Source organism: Triturus cristatus, chromosome 1_1 (genome assembly GCF_964204655.1).
Source record: "Triturus cristatus chromosome 1_1, aTriCri1.1, whole genome shotgun sequence".
Classification (NCBI taxonomy): Eukaryota; Metazoa; Chordata; class Amphibia; order Caudata; family Salamandridae; genus Triturus; species Triturus cristatus.
Window position 1 is genome coordinate 12,034,624 of NC_140579.1, and position 20,709 is coordinate 12,055,332.

At 48.1% G+C, this 20,709-nt stretch overlaps 1 protein-coding gene across 6 annotated transcripts in view; it reads left to right on the forward strand.

The window, feature by feature from the left end:
* The window catches only part of LOC146869127 (voltage-dependent L-type calcium channel subunit beta-1-like), a 275,900-nt gene that overhangs the window by 84,323 nt on the left and 170,868 nt on the right, over positions 1 to 20,709 (forward strand). For 5 of the 6 annotated variants that reach the window (XM_085623828.1, XM_085624074.1, XM_085624106.1 and 2 more), the window contains exon 3: positions 14,790 to 14,912. In XM_085623828.1, the coding sequence (XP_085479954.1) occupies positions 14,790 to 14,912 (123 nt within the window). Of the gene's footprint in view, positions 1 to 14,789; positions 14,913 to 17,747; positions 17,787 to 20,709 lie in introns of all 6 variants that reach the window. The other variant, XM_085623729.1, reaches the window with a different exon arrangement.

Sequence of the window (20,709 nt, forward strand, 5' to 3'; positions counted from 1 at the left end):
TTTGCTGAAAATCATTGATGAGCTAATTGCCCAAGGAGTAGTTGTAGAAACAGACTCCAATGTATGTAATTCACCGATAATTCCGATTCTTAAACGAACTGATCCTACTGCTCCACCAGTATACCGATTGGTTATTGATTTGCGTGAACTAAACAAGTGCATTGTGCCACAATTTCCTGTGGTCCCCGATATATCATCATTATTGACAGCAATTGATTCCGAAGCAACATTCTTTACTGTAATAGATCTCAAGAATGCCTTTTTCAGCGTCCCAATAGATCCGGAAAGCCAATATTTGTTCGGATTCAGTTTAAATGGGCGCAGCTTTAAATTCTCACGCGCTCCCCAAGGATTCACAGAAAGCCCCAGCATCTACAGCCAAGCACTGAAACGAGAACTTGACAGTATCCACATGCCAGTCAATACTGCACTACTTCAATATGTCGATGATCTGCTGATCACCGCGAGAAGCGAACCCGAATGTGAAAAGGCTTCTCTGACAGTTTTACATTTTCTAGCCGACAAGGGGCACAAGGTGTCTCCTTCTAAGCTGCAATTCTGTGTCCAGCGAGTTATTTATCTTGGTCACTCGCTGTCCAAGGAGGGAAGGCAGCTTACACCAGATCGCATCCAGTTAATTGCTAACATGTCAATACCCCAGACACAAAAGGAGGTGCGGGCTTTCATAGGCCTCACTTCATATTGTAGGCAGTGGATCCCTCAGTACGCATTTCTAGCAAAACCACTCATTCAGTTAACCACACAGGAGGCAGCCACATCGACTGTTCTCCCTTGGACTCAGGAACATACACAAGCTTTTGAAAGCCTAAAGAAAGCTTTATGTCAAGCACCTGTTTTAGCAACACCATGTTATAGCAAACATTTTACACTCTTTGTTACAGAACGCGAAGGTACTGCCTTGTCAGTACTCACTCAGGAACAAGCAGGATCACGCAAGCCATGTGCTTATTTTTCCAGTACATTAGATCCCGTAGCTCAGGCTTTGCCTGCGTGCCTGAAATCAGTGGCAGCAACAGCTTTAGCAATCAGACAAAGCGATGCCATAGTGTTAGGACATCCATTGACAGTACAAGTACCACATGCAGTAGAAGTTCTTGTGAACCGAACGCAAACACAACACTTGACCATAGCAAGACTTACCGGTTATGAACTGACATTGTTTCAGCCACACATAGAGATCCGACGTTGTAATACATTGAATCCTGCTACACTGTTACCTGTAATTGGAACAGACCCACTAGCTCATGATTGTGTTGAAATTATTGAAATAAAGACGAAACCTAGACAAGACTTGACAGACGTTCCATTGTTAGATCCAGACCTGACGTTGTATGTAGACGGATCGTGCATGAGAACAAGTACAGGAGATTTAGTGGCCGCGTATGCAGTCACAACAGACACTGAAGTTATTGAGACAAACTGTATAAATACTTTGTCAGCCCAAGCAGCAGAACTTATTGCTCTAACACAAGCCTGTATTCAAGCCACAAATAAGAAAGTTAATGTATACACTGACTCACGTTATGCATTCGGAGTTGTACACGACTTCGGCGTGCTGTGGCGAGAGAGAGGTTATTTAACTTCCCATGGTGCCCACATTCAGCACGGACCCCTCATTCATGCCTTGTTAGACGCAACACATCTACCCACTGCTATATCGATTATGAAATGTAAAGCACACACGAAGGTTACTGATATCATTTCTCAAGGCAATGATTTAGCTGACAGAACAGCTAAACAGACTGCTCAGACTCGCACATTAGACATGACAAAGCCAATAGTTCAGACACCAACACAGTGTATGACAATTAAGGATCCCGCACTTGACGTAATTGACATACAGACACATGCTACTGCAGAAGAATTAAAGAAATGGACTGAACTAGGAGGGATCCAGACAGATCAGGGATGGATGACGAAGGAGAAATCTGTATGGTTTCTTCCTGACTCTATGGTCCAAGCCATCATAGCTACAATTCACAGTCCGGCGCATTTAGGGGAGAAAGCTATGCTAGATAGCATTCAACACATTTGGTTCAATAAACATTTACGAGCAGCAGCTAAACAAAAAGTCCGTACCTGTATGATATGTTGTCAGTTCAACCCAGGAAAAAGTGTTCCCGTAGAACAGGGTGGATTCCAGACTCCTGATCATCCTTTTGAAGTGCTCCAAATGGATTATATCCAGATGGAACGATGTCGAGGATTCAAATATGTTCTTGTAGTTGTCTGCGCTCTCTCCCGATGGACTGAGGCGTACCCAGTATCAGATTACACGGCCCCGACTACTGCCAAACAGTTAGTTCGAGAATTCTTCCCACGGTACGGTTTACCACGTGTTGTATATTCAGATAACGGCCAGCCTTTCTCATCCGAATTAATGAAACATGTCTCACTTTTGTTGGGATATCAGTGGAAATTCCACTGTGTCCGACACCCCGAGGCAGCAGGTCTCGTGGAACGACATAATCAAATTTTGAAAATCAGATTGTCTAAAATATGTAAGGAGAAAGGTGTTGACTGGATAGTAGCCTTACCAGTTGCACTATTTTACATAAGAATGGTAGCACACTCTCGAACAGGGCTATCCCCGTATGAGGTGATCTTCGGAAGACCACCAAATATGTGGGGGACGCCTATACCACGTAAAATAACTGATGTTAATTGTAATATGCTGACAGATTACTTGGCTTCCTTGATGTCTGCACTACAATCTTGTCGTTCACAGGTAGCTGCAGCTTTTCCTGACAACACTGAGGTGAAACCCCATGACGTTGCTCCGGGTGATCTGGTGTTTGTGAGGAATTTCGATCGAAAGACCCAGTTGGAGCCCAGGTGGAAAGCACCGAAGCTAGTCCTGCTGACCACAAGAACAGCCGTGAAAGTTGAGGGCCGCAAAGGCTGGATACATTCCAGCCACATCAAGAAATTTCATGGACTATCCTCGGATATAGACACTGTGCCCTGCACTCCCTCACAGACTGATTCAAAACTTCCCTTTGTTGAACAGAATGACTCTCAGAACTATAAATTAAAGCTTAGGCCCAAACAGTCGAGCAATTTGATTGTTTAAGTCCTCTCCAAGGTGAAGCGGTTGAATTGTCTCTGACATGTATCCCTTGGATATGAGTAGAGAAAATACCCGAGAAATGTTGAAACGACAGGCGTATTGTAAATCACTGCGTAGCTACTGTATGAGGACATTATTAATTCTGTTTTTATTGAGTCTTTTAATAATTATTACGAGTGTGATTTTGCACATATATCATCCTATTTCTAGACATGTTTATAATGTTGCTGCTGAACATTCTTTTAGTGACCTACCGCCACATGAATTATCTTATAGACTTGCGCTGCGCAATAACACTTTCATTAGTATGTTACATCATTCCCATCAGACTAGTAATGCCACCAATTGTTGGGTGTGTGGCCGACTCCCTCCCTATCAGAATAACAAAGGAGTTCTGCCTTTCTTTCCACATCCGTTCACACATAATGGCTCCTGTGGAGCATGGTTTAGTTTACTAAATTCCATAGACCCAGACACAGCAGTTTATCAACAACATTGGATATGGGGAAATCTGAATCTAGTTTTATTCAAAGTCTGTCACCCTAATAAGGAGGGTCACCCCAGTAGAACAGGAACTGATCTAGAAAATGAAGTGTATAAATTAGGTAATTTTACACCTAATCTTATGATTCTGAATGTCAAATCCGAAGTTGAACTAATTCTGCCCACTATGTCAGTATTTCCAGTTAAGGGTGAATTATGTGTGAGAAAAGTTGGTTCCATACATATGGGCCATAGCAAATGCGTTACTACAGTAGAATATAGTGATCAAGGTAAATCTTCATTTAGAGCTTCTCGCCATTCTTACTTTATATGTGGTCAGACGGCATATATGCGTCTGCCTCTAGATTGGGATGGTACCTGTTACATAGCATTCCTTTTGCCACCTGTTTTCCTAGCTCCTCCTGATTATTATCGAAATGTTCATTTAGTACACAATAGAGAGCGAAGAGATCTCCCAGTTGTCGATTATACTGAGACGGCATGGGACAAGTATGTAGATTTCAATAAAGGTATCTTTCCCTATATAGGTACAATATCAAATAGTAAGCTGATACGTAGACTAACCAAGACTCTTGAAGCTGTAGTAAACGAGACTATAGCCGCCCTAGGCAATCTGACAGAGGAACAATCAGTGATGAGAATTGTTGTTCTCCAGAATCGTCTTGTCCTTGACGTCATCCTGGCCGATAGGGGCGGAGCTTGCAGGGTCATCGGATCCAGCTGCTGCATATTCATACCAGAAAATTCGCCATCTGTATATAAAGCTATAACACGCCTTCATAAGATTGTGAGCCAGATACACGAGAATCCAGGCACTTGGACGTGGTCCGGGTGGTTTTGGAGTGTGATATCAGCCTGGGGATGGAGAGTTCTATCCTTCCTAGGTATTGGCCTTCTTATGCTCTTCAGTTGCTGTTTATGCCTGCAATGTGGACCAGCGATTTGTGGTCTGTGTGCCACATCGTGCATTCCATATCAAGGTTTTCGTTCAAAATGCCGGAAGAAGAAGGAAGAAGAAATGATGCTCCATGAGCAAATCGATGGAATAATGAAGATTGATATCTCTTGAAGGGCAAGTAGGGGACAAGGAGGGAATGTGGAAATGTGGATTTTCCTGATCAGTTATGTCCCCTATCTTGGACCCCAACGGTTCTATGTGCATGTCACAAGTACATGTATGTTCCCTCCAGTTCCAGTTTCCAAGACGCAAACATATGTGCGTCCACCGTCAACATGTTCTCTGTCAGATCCGCCATCAATGGGCTGGATATTCGATTCCTAAGTATGAAAGGCCACCGACTTTATATGGCTAAGTTACTCCATTTTTACAGTTCAGGCAAGTAGGCCCGATTCTGTCCTCAAAGCCTTTCCCTGCTCTCTGTCTCTGACAGCTTCAGCTTGAGCTCGCATCTGTATCCATGAACTTTGTCCTACTCCCTGTGCAGCTAACGGTGCCTGCCTCGGCCAGTTTCGCCTGCCTGCCAAAAAGCTGTATTTCACCTTCGAATTATCTACTTTGCTTTTCAGCCGATGCATTCCTGTCTAGTGATTTAGGTAAACATTTCCTTTAGCTCCCAAGCAAAGGACTCGGCCTTTCCGTCCTCATGCAAGTAATTCATAGCCCTGTCACCATGGAATATTCCCATCCTCTCGCATTCAGTGTAGACACTTAGACGCTTGTACACACACGCACAGTCAGTATAGAATAGATTCTGTCCGAGAGTCCTTCCTTGTGGATAACATAGTTCTCTAAACATAGGATGTTAGATATGATTTGGGATTAGGTTGACTTGACCCCCCAGACTTCTCGTCTCCACATGTAGAGCTAAATGTCAAGTCCCCTTCACCCCCTAGTTGCACGTCAATTACACGTCATGCTGCTGCGCGCGCATCTATGTTAAGTATTATCTTATAGATCCACCTATGTATGATAATCAGAGCCAATCATGTTTCTTTTTGCTCCTTATTACGCCTAGTTTCGATTACATATTTACTATGTCATTTCTCTTATCAATTGTTACGCCTTCTACATTCGTTTCATTGTAATGTATGACCTATAAAAGTTACTTCTTGTCAATAAAGTATTGTACTTCACTTCCTGAACCCTCGTGGTGACGGAACCTGAAGGCCGCCACTCGAGTCGGCCATTTTGGAATAAAGCCCATTCAGAAAACCTCTTATACCACGGATTCTGCCTCTTATTATTCTGAGCTATTTTACTTTATTTTAGATTCCGTATGAAATTCAGTCTAGGTAAAAGAATATTTACCACAGCACGATCCCCTCGCTTTGCCGGATAGAGACAGCAGCGGCGGCTACTGCTCGAAGGCAAGCGGGCAAAGCTCTGGCTACAGGGTCAAGAGTGGCGGAGAAGTAGGCACAAGGGCGTTGTTTAGGGCCTAAGGACTGGGTTAGGACAGACAACGCGCATCCCTCCCTTTCGTGGGTGTAGAGGGAAAAAGGTTTAGTGTAGTCTGGGGTTCCTAGGACTGGGGCCGAGCAGAGGGCGTCTCGTAATTCTTTGAAGGAGGATTGACATTCGGGTGTCCAGGGGAGGGGGAAGGGGACATCTTTAGCCAGCAGGGAAAGCAGAGGTTTTATGATAAGACTGAAATTTGGCAACCATTGTCGACAAAAGGAGGTGAGGCCTACTAGGGACCGTACTTGCTTCTGAGTCTTGGGAACAGGGATTTCTAGGATGGTCTGAATTCGGTCAGGGGTAAGTTTTCTCCCGCCTTTGGATAGTAGGTGGCCTAGATATGTTACTTGTGGTTGGCAGAATTGCAATTTCTTCCTGGAGACCTTGTGACCGTTCTCCGCGAGGAAGCGGAGGAGGTGAATGGTGGCTGTGACGGCAAGTGGAGTGGTGTCGGCCGCCAAAAGAATGTCATTGACGTACTGTATCAACACCACTCCATCGGGTAGTTGGACTGCATCTAGTTGCCTCTTGAGGGCTTGGCTATAAATACTGGGACTCTCAGTGTAGCCTTGGGGTGCCCTGCAGAATCTGTACGAACGGCCTTTTAAAGTGAAGCCGAACAGGTAGCGGCTGTCTGGGTGGATGGGGATGGAAAAGAATGCGTTCTTGAGATCGATAACAGTAAAGGTGGTGGCAGTGGATGGAATCAGGGTGAGGATGGTGGTGATGTCTGAGACCACGGGGTACTGAGGTATGACTACCTTGTTAACCTCTCGCAAGTCTACAATGAAACGGTATGCTTTCTCATCTCCCTCGCCTTGCTTCTTTACAATGGGTAGGATAGGGCTGTTACAAACATTACTGACTACTTCTTCTACCACTCCTGCATCGACTAGGGACTCGATGATTTCCACTAATGCCTTCTCGCCTTCGGGCGATATCCGATACTGTGGAAGCTTTGGGAGCACTGCGTCCGGTCGGACAGTTATGTGTACCGGGTCGATCACCATGCGCCCTACATCTGAGTCGGTTCTAGCCCATAGATGTGAAGGTAATGTGTCAAGTAGGGACGTTTCAGCATCGGTTATAGAGAGCATACGCCGTGTGTGACAGGGTCTGGACAGATCTGGGTTATCGTGCAGGATGACTCGAACTCCGTCTGGGGAGCATCTGATGGTAGCTCGAAAATGCTTTAGCAAATCAAGTCCCATAATAGCATCGGGGGTGTTGGAGGAGAGCAGAAAGGTCGTGTCAGTGGTGTTATCCTCTAAGTCAAAGGAGATTGGTGCTGATAAGGGGTTAGTGGAGGGCGTTCCATCGAAGCCTATTGAGGTTACGTGTGAGCCAGACAAGGGTGCCCTAGGAATCAGTCGTTTAGATAACGCACTACGTGTCGCCCCAGTATCTACCAGGAAGGGAGATTTTGTGCCCAAGACCTTAGCAGTGACGTAAGGACCTTGCTGGTCAACACGGAGTTCGACTGGATCCCTCCCTTGCCCCTGGCGGTCCTATGCGAAGTCATGGGTGTTTTCATAGTCGGACTGTTGACACTGGTTTTGTCGGGGGCGATCAAAGGTGTTTGGTCTGCCTGGCCTGTCGTTGACGGTGTCGTTCGTGTACCCTCGTCTCTGTCCTCTATTTCTGGGGTCAGGTGCGGTGTCTCTGGGGTCCCTATTTTTGCTCAATTCCAGAAGGACCGGGCACTGGGATTTCCAGTGTCCAAATCCTCTACAGAACGCACATTGGTTCCCATCTAAGTCTCTCCGTCCGTTGTAAGGGGCAGGTGTGTGGTCTCTAGGAGGTAGCTTTCTAGGGGCGATTGGTTGGTAATTCCCTTTTGGGGGTTCCCTTCCTATGGTCCCCCCTTGCAACTGAGCTATCATTACCCTCTCCTTCAGTTCCTTTTTCTTCCTCTCTGACGCCCTGTCATTCTCGTTCTTTTGGTTTTCGTAGTATTGGGCCATCTGGAGGATTGCTGCGGGCTTTGAGGCTGCCCAACTACTCTCGCTGGTCTGTAGCTTCTGGGAGACTTCTTGTGACAGACCTTTCACATAGTTTTGGACAAAGAGGTGATGTCCGGTTGCAGTGGTCATGTCTTGGCCACTGTAATCGGAAAACACAGTCTCGAACCGAGAGAAGTATTCAGACACATCCTCCTGGGGTTTCTGGCGGCAAGCCGTCACTATCGACCAGTCTACCTTTCTTTCTGGGATTAGAGTCTTCAGCTTCTGTACAATCTTGTCTGGGAGCTCTAATATGGCTTTCGGGGGTTTCTGTCCTGGTTCTCGCTGTTTATCTATGGTATCGAGTTGTACCCAGGTATATCCGAACGGCTCAGCGTGGTCAACTTTCCGGATTTGTTTCCACACATCAGCCGGCAGACATAATCCGAAGAACAAGTCGATATCTGCTAAAGTCATTATTGTTGAGCCTAAGGCTGTACCTAGTTCGGTGTAGAAGGCAGTCGGGTTCTTTCTTAAGTCGGGTAGAGTTTTTCTAAAGGTCAAAATATCTTGCCGGTCCCATGGCTGGTAGACCCAATTATATACAACCCTCCCCTTCGCATCTTGGTGGTTGATGTCGTCATGTGTTCCCTGACCTCGTGGGGGGACCCAGTAGGGGGCGGCCTCTTTGATGGGCATCATGGTATCAGTCCTTCCTTCCTGGGGCTTAGTCGCTATGGGGGTTTCTGTTTTGGTTGTATGTCCGTGTTCCTTAAGGTGTCGATAGACCTCGAGTGTACGAGTGAAGAGGTTCGTCACATCGCCCCCTCCTTCTTCCCCAATGTCTACCTTCCTATATAGGGCCGCTAAGCCTTCGGGACCTTTATCGTGGTACCTATCCTCATATGCATTCAGGGCATGATAACAAAGTCGCACGACAAAGTGTCGTCTGCGGCTGTCTGCATACGAGTTATATACGTCTGTTATATACTCCTCACTTTCCTTACGCTCCACTAGTGTCTTTACTATCTTGTCGATTCCTGCTCGTTCGTCCTTTGTTAGTCGATTTATTCTGGTGGAATCTTTCTTTCTTATCTCAGGGTCATCCAACGTCATTGCCGACGTTGTGTTCAGTACAAGAGGCTCGGCCGGCGCGGAGGCCGTGAGGGCCGAGGCCCCTGTACTGCTTTCGCTCGTGTTTGGGGGTTGTGGGTGTTGCACTACCGATTGGGAGGGTGCGTATGGAGGGGGCATGTAAATGATTGGGGGACCTAATAATAATTCGTCATTCGTTCGTTGCTTAGAGGACAACTCAGGGTAGAGCATAGAGGGGGTCCTAACAGCGTACTGGCCTGAGGTTTCGGGCTCCTGTCTTAGTTTAGTTTCCCTTTTCTCCTTTATTTCTTCTTCTAACTTTCTAGCGGCAAGGTGAGCTGCCCTTCGTAATTCCTTTTCTGCTTTTACTTCTTCCCTCTTTTTCCGTTGTGTTGCTTCTTTGCGCCACATGCCGATACTGTCAAGCATAGTAGGCGTCCTTTTATTGTTACGCAGAGCCATTTCTAGCACTTCTATCTTATGGTCGTCGAAGGATCCCATCAGTGGCCACTGACTCTCGGGGTCCTTCCTTGTATATTTATGCCATAGCTTGCTATAAGCTACGGCGACTAGTCCATATTTAGTGAACGTGTCCTTATTAGGGGTGCCTTCCAGTGGAGCCGGATGGTCCACCTCTAATAAGCGGTCCGGGCAGAACCAACTACCAATCAGTGGGGAGAAGATAGGCATGACGGGTTTTAACGGGGACAAAAGTCAGCACTACCTATCTTTTCACTGCTTGCAAAGACTAGACAGAATATCTCTATTCCTCGTTATTTGTAAGCAGAGAATACCTCCAAAGAACCAATATCGAACAACTAGTGTTCGGACAATCAATCAATCAATCAATGGGGAGATAAAGATAGGCACGACGGGTTACAACGGGGACAAAAGTCTGCGTTACCTACCCTTCACTATTTGCAAAGACTAGACAGAATATTTCTATTCTACGTTATTTGCAAACAGAGAATATCTCAAAGAGCACTATTCTCCAAAACAATCAATGTTCGGACAATCAATCAGTGGGGAGATAAAGATAGGCACGACGGGTTACAACGGGGACAAAAGTCTGCGTTACCTACCCTTCACTATCTGCAAAGGGAGAGAGAGTGTTTCTACTCCTCCCCGTTTGTAGACAGCGAATATCTCAAAGAGAACAATCAATGAGCAATACTAGTATTTCAGACAATCAATCAATTATTTCACAATTTGTCGTGTTTCACGACCTTACCCGGACCGCGTGGACAGTTTCTCGTCTTCCGCCTCCAGCGCCCGATCGTCCTCTACTCTCCGTATTTGCCGCGGCACTCCTGATGGTTCCCAGTCAGGACCGTAGATCACTCGAGAGAGGTCTGTTCGGAACCAGTGAAGTTCGGATGATCGGCTGCCAGATGAGGGTCTATCGGGCAGGAGCTCTCCCGATCGTTGCAGTCGTTCACTCTGTCGTCAGGACCTCTCCCACTGGATCCACGTGTCGCTGATGGGCCCCACGTTTGGGACGCCAATTGTTAAATGGTAGCGGCAGTTTCAGTCGATAACCTTTCAAGTATTGCCCGGCGGTAATCGCCTCTCATACCACTCGATAATTTACCAATGAAAGAGGCAGGCGCCGGAGACTGGAAGGCAGGAAACAAAGTTTTATTCCGTCGGAGCAGAACACATCAGATCAGACAGCAAGGTATCGTCACGAGGTGCTCTAACTGCATCTCTGAGGCCTGGCCTCTTATACACAGGTTTATGACTTTATTGCAGGTTTATCATACATGGCACATTCTTGAGATTACTTTGATGTATAAAAGAATGTCTTCGGAATCCCCACTTCGAACTCGTTCCCACACATATCTACAGTGGAAGTCCCCACCCCATCTACAGTAGGAGATGGCTATCACGCAGCTGGACATTCCGCCAATTCCCGGGGGTGTGTGCAACCGGCCGGGTCTCAGGGGGTAGGGGCTTTGATCCGCTGTAATCCCTTTGATGTGGGGTGTTTCCCTTACAGTAGGGGCAATAAACTGCATCCGCAGGGCTAGGTGATGGCCTGGGATCGGTTCAGACAATGGGGCGCAGAGGAAGGGGGTTATCAAAGAGAGGCATGACCATGTATGGGATGTCGGTCAGGCGTGGGATGTGGTTCCATGGCAGGGTCGTGCAGAATGAGAGGGTTTATGGCCTGTGTATGAGAGAGCGGGAGTGGCCGGCGCGCGGGGGATGCTCGCAGCGCCAGGGGAACGCGCTGGCGATCGAAAATGAGCGGGGAGAGAGTGGGGTGCCTAAAATGGCGGCCGTGCGTTCGCTGTGCGTGGCGCTGGGGAGAGGCAAGATGGTGCAGATAATGTTTAGTTACAAGCTAGATTTTCACACCTGCACGTGGGCGGTGGATTCTGGGAATTTCCAAAAATTCTATGGCGTTAGATCTAAGATTAAGAGTGGAGGTCTTTTTTTTTAGTTTGTTTGCCAGGTATTTGGGACCTATACCGTTCAAGGCTTTGTACGTGAGGCAACAGGTCTTAAAGTGGGATCGTTTCACGATGGGGAGCCAGTGGAGCTCTGATAGGAGAGGGGCTGAAGGCGTACCTGCCGGACGGTCGAAAATCATTCGGGCCGCGGTATTCTGGATGACCTGTAGTTTCCTTAACAGGGTCGGGCCAAGTTCATCGAGCATGGCGTTGCCATAATCGAGGCGGCAGATCACCATTGCCTGAACTAGCGTTCTTCGATACTTGATGGGGAGGTAAGGGAGAATCTTCCGTAAAAGTCGCAGACTGAAATAACATGAGCTGGTGATTGTAGCTACATGGTCTTTCATCGAGAGGGCCTGATCCAGTGTAAACCCTAAGTTTTTCACAACTTTTTTTGGAACTGGAGCTATCCCAAGCTTTTGTGGCCACCAGTCCTTGGACCAAGAATGAGAAGCTTTCCCAACTAATAAGATCTCTGTCTTACTCGGGTTTAGCTGGAGCAGATTCTCGGTCATCCAGTTGGAGATAGGGGTCATTCCTGCTGCAAAGCGTAGATGTTCTGACGTTGCATTAGGATTTATTTTAAAGATGAGCTAGGTATCATCTGCGTATGAGATAATCTCGAACCCACAGGATTCGGCTATTTTTGCTAAAGGGGACATATATAGATTGAATAGAGTAGGGCCGAGACATGATCCCTGGGGGACGCCTTTGTCCAGGCCATATTTGTTCGATCGAAATGGGCCTAGCATAGTTTGATTTCTGTCTGCCAGGAAGTTTTGTAGCCATTTCAGGGCTTGATCTTGTATGCCGCAGGAACTCAATCTCTCCGACAGCTTAGAGTGGGATATCGTATCAAATGCTGCGGAGAGATCTAAGAGAACCAAAATGGCTGATCCTCCCGCATCCATTTCTAGCCTCAGTGAATCCGTAACTGCTAGAATAGCAGTCTCGGTGCTGTAGCCTGGCCGATAACCTGATTGAGATGAGTCTAAGATATCATTTGGTTCAAGGTAGTGGCTCAGCTGTTTATTTATGGTTGCTTCAAGTGCTTTGCCCAACAAGGGTAATAATGATATGGGCCGATAGATAGCAAGCATGAGGGGATCTGCTGTCGGTCTTTCAGGATGGGACGGACAAACGCTTCCTTCCAGACGGGGGGATAATGCCCGACTTAATGGAACTGTTGAAGATTGCTTGGACCTCCAAAGCACAACACGGGGCAATGAGGGCCATGATTCTCGGGGGGCACAGGTCACCAGGAGAACCAGATTTTGCCGAGGAAAGCAAGGAGTTTACTTCCGTTATAGATAGAGGTTCAAATTGTTTGAGCACGCACAAAGTCTTTTGATTGGTTTCGGCTGGGCTCATGATGGGGACTTTGATCTGGGTTATTGAAGGCGAAAAATTAGCATAAATCAGATTAATTTTTTCCTCAAAGTGGGTTGCAAGAGAGTTGCAGAGTTCCTGTGACTCCATTTGAGGCGACCTACAAGCCTGAGGGTGGACAAACTCTTTAACGATATTAAATAGCGTTTTTGAAGAGTTTGTGGCTTGGTCAATTTGTGCAAATATGAAGGATTTCCTTGCTGATAGTATGTTCCGATGGTATTTAAATAATGAATGTTTATAAGTCCAACGGTCCGTAGGGGTCTTACTGGTTCTCCAGCATCTTTCCAGGGCTTTGCACCTAGATTTCTCGGCACTGAGTTCTACTGTATACCAGGGGGCAGATTTTCGCTGTTTGGAGGGGCAGAATTTTTTCTCGGGAATAAGAGAGTCGAAGACTGTAGTAAGATTAGTCGAGAAGGTCTTCAACAACTCTGGAGCCTCTGAGCCGAGCGCTGGAGAAGCCCGGGGCAGGGCATGGTAGGCGGCCGCGAAAGCTTCTAGGGAAAGGTTGTTCCCTTGGGTTGGGTTAGGTTGGGTTGGGTTGGGTTGGGAAGTGACGCAGGGCCTCTCAGCTAGAGATGGGAAGTGACGCAAGGCCTCTCAGCTGGGGTTGTAATGGGAAGTGACGCAGGGCCTCTTCGCTGGAGTTGAGATGGGAAGTGATGCAGGGCCTCTCAGCTGGAGTTGGGATGGGAAGTGACGCAGGGCCTCTCAGCTAGAGATGGGAAGTGACGCAGGGCCTCTTCGCTGGAGTTGGGTTGGAAAGTGATGCAGGGCTTCTCAGCTGGAGTTGGGATGGGAAGTGATGCAGGGCCTCTCAGCTTGAGTTGGGATGGGAAGTGATGCAGGGCCTCTCAGCTAGAGATGGGAAGTGACGCAGGGCCTCTTCGCTGGAGTTGGGTTGGAAAGTGATGCAGGGCTTCTCAGCTGGAGTTGGGATGGGAAGTGATGCAGGGCCTCTCAGCTTGAGTTGGGATGGGAAGTGACGCAGGGCCTCTCAGCTGGAGTTTGGTTAGGAAGTGATGCAGAGCCTGTCAGCTGGTGATGGGTTAGGAAGTGACGCAAGGCCTCTCAGATGGAGTTGGGATGGGAAGTGATGCAGGGCGTCTCAGCTGGAGTTGGGATGGGAAGTGACGCAGGGCCTCTCAGCCGGAGTTGGTTTGGGAAGTCTCGCAGGGCCTCTCAGCTGGAGTTGGGTTGGGACGTGATGCCGGATCTCTCACTGGCATCATTCCCATGTCTTCCGCCTTGGATGGTACTGACATGTTGGCCGCTGTGGCTCAGGTCCAGGTGTACACCATCCACGACAGTAATGCGTATTGTCATATTCCGCAGTCAGCCCTCTTGTTGTCCTTGAGCCGTGTTTTCTTTTGTATGTGGCACCTTTCTCCCCCTCCCCTTTTAGATTGAGACATGACCCATCTATGGTCGAGTCTACTAAAAGCCTTCAGTGGTAAGCTGCGGGCTCCATCGGCTTCACAGGAGTGTATGGGGTCACTTTGTCCCACTCTAACACTATGAGGCATGATCGCCCCACCGTGCTCCTGTTTTGGTCGGATAGACCGTGAACATTGCTCGCTTGTGTTGACCTACAGAAGGTGGGCCCTTGGTACAGCATGGTGTCCCTTCCTTACCTCCTCTTGTAGGGTTCTTCTACCCCCTCTGCTCCTGCCCTGCGTAGCCTGGATTCTCCTGCAGACAGGAGCCCTTTCTCCTGACTTGTTGCATCCTCTCATTTCGTCAGAGAGGTCATTCGGTGGGTGAGGAGTTAGGCTTCGATGGGCCTTAAGTATTGGGTTTTTGGCGTGATGTCACATCTGGCTTATACTGTGCGAGTGGAAATGCGCGGGAGACCCTTGACCTGCTCTCTCGCCTTTTTCTTACAGACCAAGCCTGTGGCCTTTGCTGTCCGGACAAATGTGGGGTACAGTCCGTCCCCCAGCGACGATGTTCCTGTCCAAGGCATGTCTATCTCCTTCGAACCCAAAGACTTCCTACATATCAAAGAGGTAAGTATGGGGTGATGGGGTGCAAACATCAGTGCATACATTCAGACCCGTGGGTGTTCAGAGATTCCAGGGCAGGCACGGAACGTACAGTTCCAGAGACCCTCTCAGCGGACCCTGCCTCGCATGATCTGCATCTGAATCACTCAGTCTCTGTTGTAATCAGCTGAATGCAAGACCCCCTGAAAACAACGGGGATCCTTTGAGCAGGCTCAGGAACCTGAAATCCAAGCTTCCGGTGCCTGTGGCGGGAAGTCTCAGACAGAATCCTGCAAGAGCTGTGGGGAGCTTCACATGGACAGCAGATAAAACTGATCATTTCATGACATGCGGTGATTTTAGATCTGCGAGGCTTGATGACCCCTGACTTACGAGGTCGATCGGAAACATGCATTTGAAGGTAGATGTGTCCTGCGATTCTAGCATCTTGGCATTGCATCTAAGCCCATCAGAAATTAACAGCGAGGGGCAGTAACTGCGAACAGCATGGCTTTAAAATGAAAACAGCAGTTTTAAAGTCTTTCTAAATCTACATCGATCATTTAAGTACATTATCGCTGTGGCTTGCCTGCCTCTTGTTTTGCATCAAGTCGTTTTATGAGGAATGGAGTTCCCATCTCTATCCATGAACGAATTCACAGATGAAGCCGAGACTGGGAGGGCCGGGGGTGGACGACACTGAAAACTGGTTTAGTGCATAGGGCCTAATGTATAGGGCCTTCCTTCAAATCAACAACACTAGACACTAGGAGCCAAAGAGGGGATCTAATTGTCGGTGCACAAGGGTGCCGCACCCTGGGTGCACTGCCTCAGGGCAGACACTGACGGGCCTAAATAAAGGTTACATCTGGCCCCAGGACAGTTCATCACTTGGCATTTATAGACATGTTTGGGTTAGAGGCCATTCCACTCACAGGGCTTGTCCCTGTTGAATTCTAACTCCCAAACTCTGCTCACCTCAAGGTGTTTTGGAAAGTACCCCAGATGTCTGAAAACACACTTTCTACAGACTGACCTGCACCCAACGGATACCTTCTCACTGCCTGTTTCACTGGCCTTAGTCCTACTATCGATCCCCCAGCCGGCCCTCTGAGCCGAGCTGCTGTGGCACTATACACAAACCACAGATACAAATAACAAAAAACAATCAAGGTTACTCAGAACAAGATCAGACTGCTCTGAAGGAATTTCCCAATAAGAGGAGATACAGAGTCTTGTCTGGTAAAAACTAGTTTTAAATCCGCAGCAGCCTGAGGAGCGCGTGGTAACTGGGAGTCGAAACGCTGACATTTATTTATAAATAGAATGGAGGGTTTGGGCAAACTCCTGTAAAAACAAAGGCTATAATTCTGAGATCAATATGAAATATGATCACCTCAGTTTTAACGGGATTAGGGTTTGACCAGTTGTTATTTGGCACTTTCATAACGCGCAATCGGCCATTAGAATTGCATAACACACACGCCAGTGCAGAAAGGAACTGACAAATGACACAGAACATACACATTCCCTATAAGTGAGTAGCAGACACAGTCATGGGGTACTGACTTCAAGTTTACACATATACTTAATGTATTGTAAATGCATTTATTTAGCGCTTACTACCCCAGACGAGGCGTGGAATTGCTTTTTCGGCAAGTTCCACGCTACTCCGGAATCCCAAAAGGATTAGTGGTGAATTACTATAGGGAAATAAGAAATTGATTTGAACGATGAACGTTAGTATGTGATATGGATTGCAAAGGACAGTGGAGGTATAGAAGATGGAAGTGTATGCATTTATATAGCGCTTGCTACCTCTGATGAGGTGTTGAAGCGCTTTTTGGCAGGTAGCACGCTACTCCGGAACCCACACAGGATCAGTGGGGAGTTAGTATAGGAGAATATGAAATTAATTTGAGCGATGGACATTTGAGTTTATTTGTATTGAAAAATATTGTATGTTTCTCCTCTCATTGCAACTAATACTGAATCCGAGAAAAGGCATACATTGGCAACTAAGAGCGTGCCAACCCCAGAGAAGCGGTCTATACGAAGCCGGGTAAAAAAATAGTGCTTTATTGCATACAGTGTCATCGCTGATGCGGATTGAATGCAGGGGGTGACAGATATTGGGATAAAATACTAAGTGATTAATGGCAGGCGGGATAAAACCCCTGCACTGCTCAAAAAGAATTGCAAAGTAATTTCTGAGCACTGCGTTGCCTCCCTGCGACCGTCCCTTTATTTACCAATCTTACAGCGCTCCTGCAAAAGGCTTTATGTCAAGAAGAAGACTTTGCCGTACAAGCCCGACTGCCTTTAAAAAGGAGGCTACAAAACACGCAACAATGGGAATAGGCTATGTATAGGTTACATGAAAGAAAACGGAGTCTCTTAGGGGACTCGCGCGATACTGGGGGGGGGGGGGGGGGGTGGCACTGTGCCTCCCTTCAGAAGACTCCACTGACTTAAAGCAAACCTCATTTCATTGACCTGCACCAAAGATAGACAATGATTGACTTCTGGGTGTACTTCGATCCCTAAATCTGTTAATCCCAAACATGTGAGAAGTCCCTGGGTGTACAGTTGTTTTATTGCTGAATGCCGCTTTACTTAATTCTTACTCGTATGCGGTTTCTTTCTCAACAATTTAAAAAAAAAATGTATCTATATGTGACCGTCCAGCAAATGTTGGGGAGATCTCTACTGTGTGCTGTCAGCTGGGGGTGCACTGGTAAGCCCTAGGGGGGTATCCTGTCTCATTTGCAGTCTGCAGCAGGAGGGAGGCTGTCTGGAGACACAGCAGAGCTCCATTCAGTCTCTGGTGTGCTAACGCCACTCCTTTCGTCTCCGCAGAAGTACAGCAAGGACTGGTGGATCGGACGCCTGGTGAATGTTATGTTCTGGGCCCTAGGCCCACATGTTGAGTGAAAGATGACACGGACACTGGAATGTGATACTAATAACTAGCCACGAGCACGTGCACTCCGGCCCTTTTATTAGCGGGGTCACCTGACTGGTGATGTCCGTGTTGGATGGTTGAGGGGGTGTGTGTGTGTGTGTGGGCCAGCCCTCGGGGGAGTGGCTGGCAGAAACACTAGACTGTGTCCAGCAGGACACAACATTCCTCCCAAATTTTAATAAAACGAAAAACAACAAACAAAGTCCAACCTATGGGAAGGAACGAGAAAACAACTAAAATAATGGAAGTCCCATAGTTCAGAGATGTAGTTCGCAGGACAGCAGTGGACAGGTGCAGCTGGGAGCACCCGGACGTCTTTGCACATGTCCATACTTTAACCAGGCATATCTGGGGATGAACACGATGCTGCTGAAACCCGGACCTTTCAGCTTCGCTTCAGTTGAGGGATGGTCCACCTACGTGATGTTCATCGGTCCAGCGTACTCTTGCTGTGAGGCAATCATTGTCTTATTGTTCAACATGGTTGCATCAGGAGCGTATAGATGAGTCCACTGTAACACACCAGACGATTGTGTCGCTTGATCCTTTGACGACAGTCTTGGCATTTTGTGACCTGTTGAAATTCTCGGTTGGATGGCCTGGGTACTTCCTGGAATCCATTGGTGGGGCACAGTAAAATCCATCTCTCACGCTCTGGGAGGCCCCTTGGATGAGTTGTGATGAGTTGCCCCGGGACTGCATATGGGCTCTGACTCTGGAGCCACCGCCTCGTCACTCGTGCAAACTTCAGGGGTAGATGTGTCTTGGTCAGAAACATGCTCTCGCTACCAGGATCAGGACATGCGCCGGTTAAACAGATGGTCACTGTATTTTCGGATCGTCGATTGTTCTGGCAAGTGGTGTAGGACTCCAGTTGTTGTACTTGATGCTCCAATGATGGTAGTGATGCACATGACAGATATGGAGTGGATGCCATGAGACGACTCGCACCACATCTGGTGACAGCTGGCAGTGAGTAGGGATGACTGGCGGGTCTTTGCCGTCATGATACTCGTCGGACACTTGGTGCAGCTCTTCTGATTTGGCATTTGTGTAAGTAGAACAGGGATGCCCTTTTCTTTACGCAGCCGGCGACAGGTGGCTGACGGTCACTGAGAAGAATGACGACCCCGCACCCCAGTGGCTGGCGTGTGTTAGAAGGTGCACTCAGGTGAACGGCGTCCCTTTGTTGACTTCCACTGCGCGCCAGTCGTCGTCTGCTTTCTTGTAATAGGACTGTTACCGTCCTACATTTCTCCACTCCGTAGCTTTTCTGAAGATGTGGGTAGAAGGCCACACAAACCTGTAGGGATCTACTGCTCACTCCGTCGTGTTCTCTGAGCTTCGCATCTTCTCCCATCACGGACCACTCACCGGTCTGGTCCGGTCAGAAAAAAAACTGGTCGTCTTCTCAGGTGCGTCCGCCAACTTCCGGGACGGTAGTGGGAGTAGGCATGCTTTGAGGGATCCGTATGTTTCGGCTGTGATTTCGGGTTGCTGTAGGGGGTAAATATCTCCCTTTTCTTGCGTCAGTAGTGGTGACGCGCCACTCGGAGTGCTGGACTCTCCTCCTGCCTGCAAAAGGACTGTTACACACCACAGTCCATAAGGCAATAGCGGGGGCACTCCCTGACTAATCTCTAGCTCCCTGCTGGGCGATTTTGATGCAGGTTGGGTGATTACGATCTCTCTTCCTCCTGCTTTCGGACCACACAGGGCCCCTCTCCCTTCTGGGAATTTCCTTGGTGCTTTGCAGATGGCGGGTAATCGCCCTTCCGTCTCCTCTTTTCCTTGCCTCTGCTCTGGCAGCAGTAGTGCTGTATACTTGCTTTTCTTTCTGTGGTGGTCACTTGCCATAACTAGTGTATATACTTGTCTCTCACTTTTCTGAGAAATATCAGCCAGGTTCTCTTTACTGCGATGGGACCATTCACCGCCAGTTGGCGTGCAAATACTCGCATTTTCCATTAAATCTTGTCACTGTTGCGTGACGTCTTCTCTCGGTTCACTACACTTTCAGCTTTCCAGGGTAGGTAATTCTCTGACTGGAGGCATTGGTAGTGGCATCAGGGTGTCTCTCTCTCTCCTGGTCGGAGGTCTCTTTCTCTCCACCGGCCTGGGGATTCTTCTCTCTCCACCGGCCTGGGGGTCTCTCCTTCTCTCCACCAGCCTGGGGGCTCGTCTTCTCTCTCCACCAGCCTGGGGGGTCTCTCACTCACTCTACTGGCCTCGGGGGTCTCTCACTCTCTCCACCGGTCTGGGGGTCTCTTCTTCTCTCTCCACCAGCCTGGGGGGTCTCTTCTTCTCTCTCCACCAGCCCGGGGGCTCGTCTTCTCTCTCCCCTGGCCTGGGGGGGTCTCTCACTCTCTCCACCGGTCTGGGGGATCTCTTCTTCTCTCTCCACCAGCCTGGGGGGTCTCTTCTTCTCTCTCCACCAGCCTGGGGGGGTCTCTTCTTCTCTCTCCACCAGCCTGGGGGGTCTCTTCTTCTCTCTCCACCAGCCTGGGGGGTCTCTTCTTCTCTCTCCGCCAGTTTGGGGGCTTCTCCTGAGCGCCGTGTCTGCTTGGGCTTTATTATTTCACAGTCCTGTCACCTGCACTGGACCTTGTTTGGCCCCTCGATACTTCTCTTGTCTATGTGCACTTTTGCTCAGTTTGTTCTTTGTTGCAGTGATGACGTCCTGCTATCAGGATCATGAACGTGGTCTTCCCCTCGTGTAGGAGGGAAAATTTCTAAGTTTCCTTTTCACTGCTAGGATAGCTTTCTTGGCTGCCAACGTTGGGCTTAGCAATCAGGCGTGAAAGTTAGTAGTCTCTACGGACAATCCAAATGAGCTCATCTGCACTGCCTCTTTTG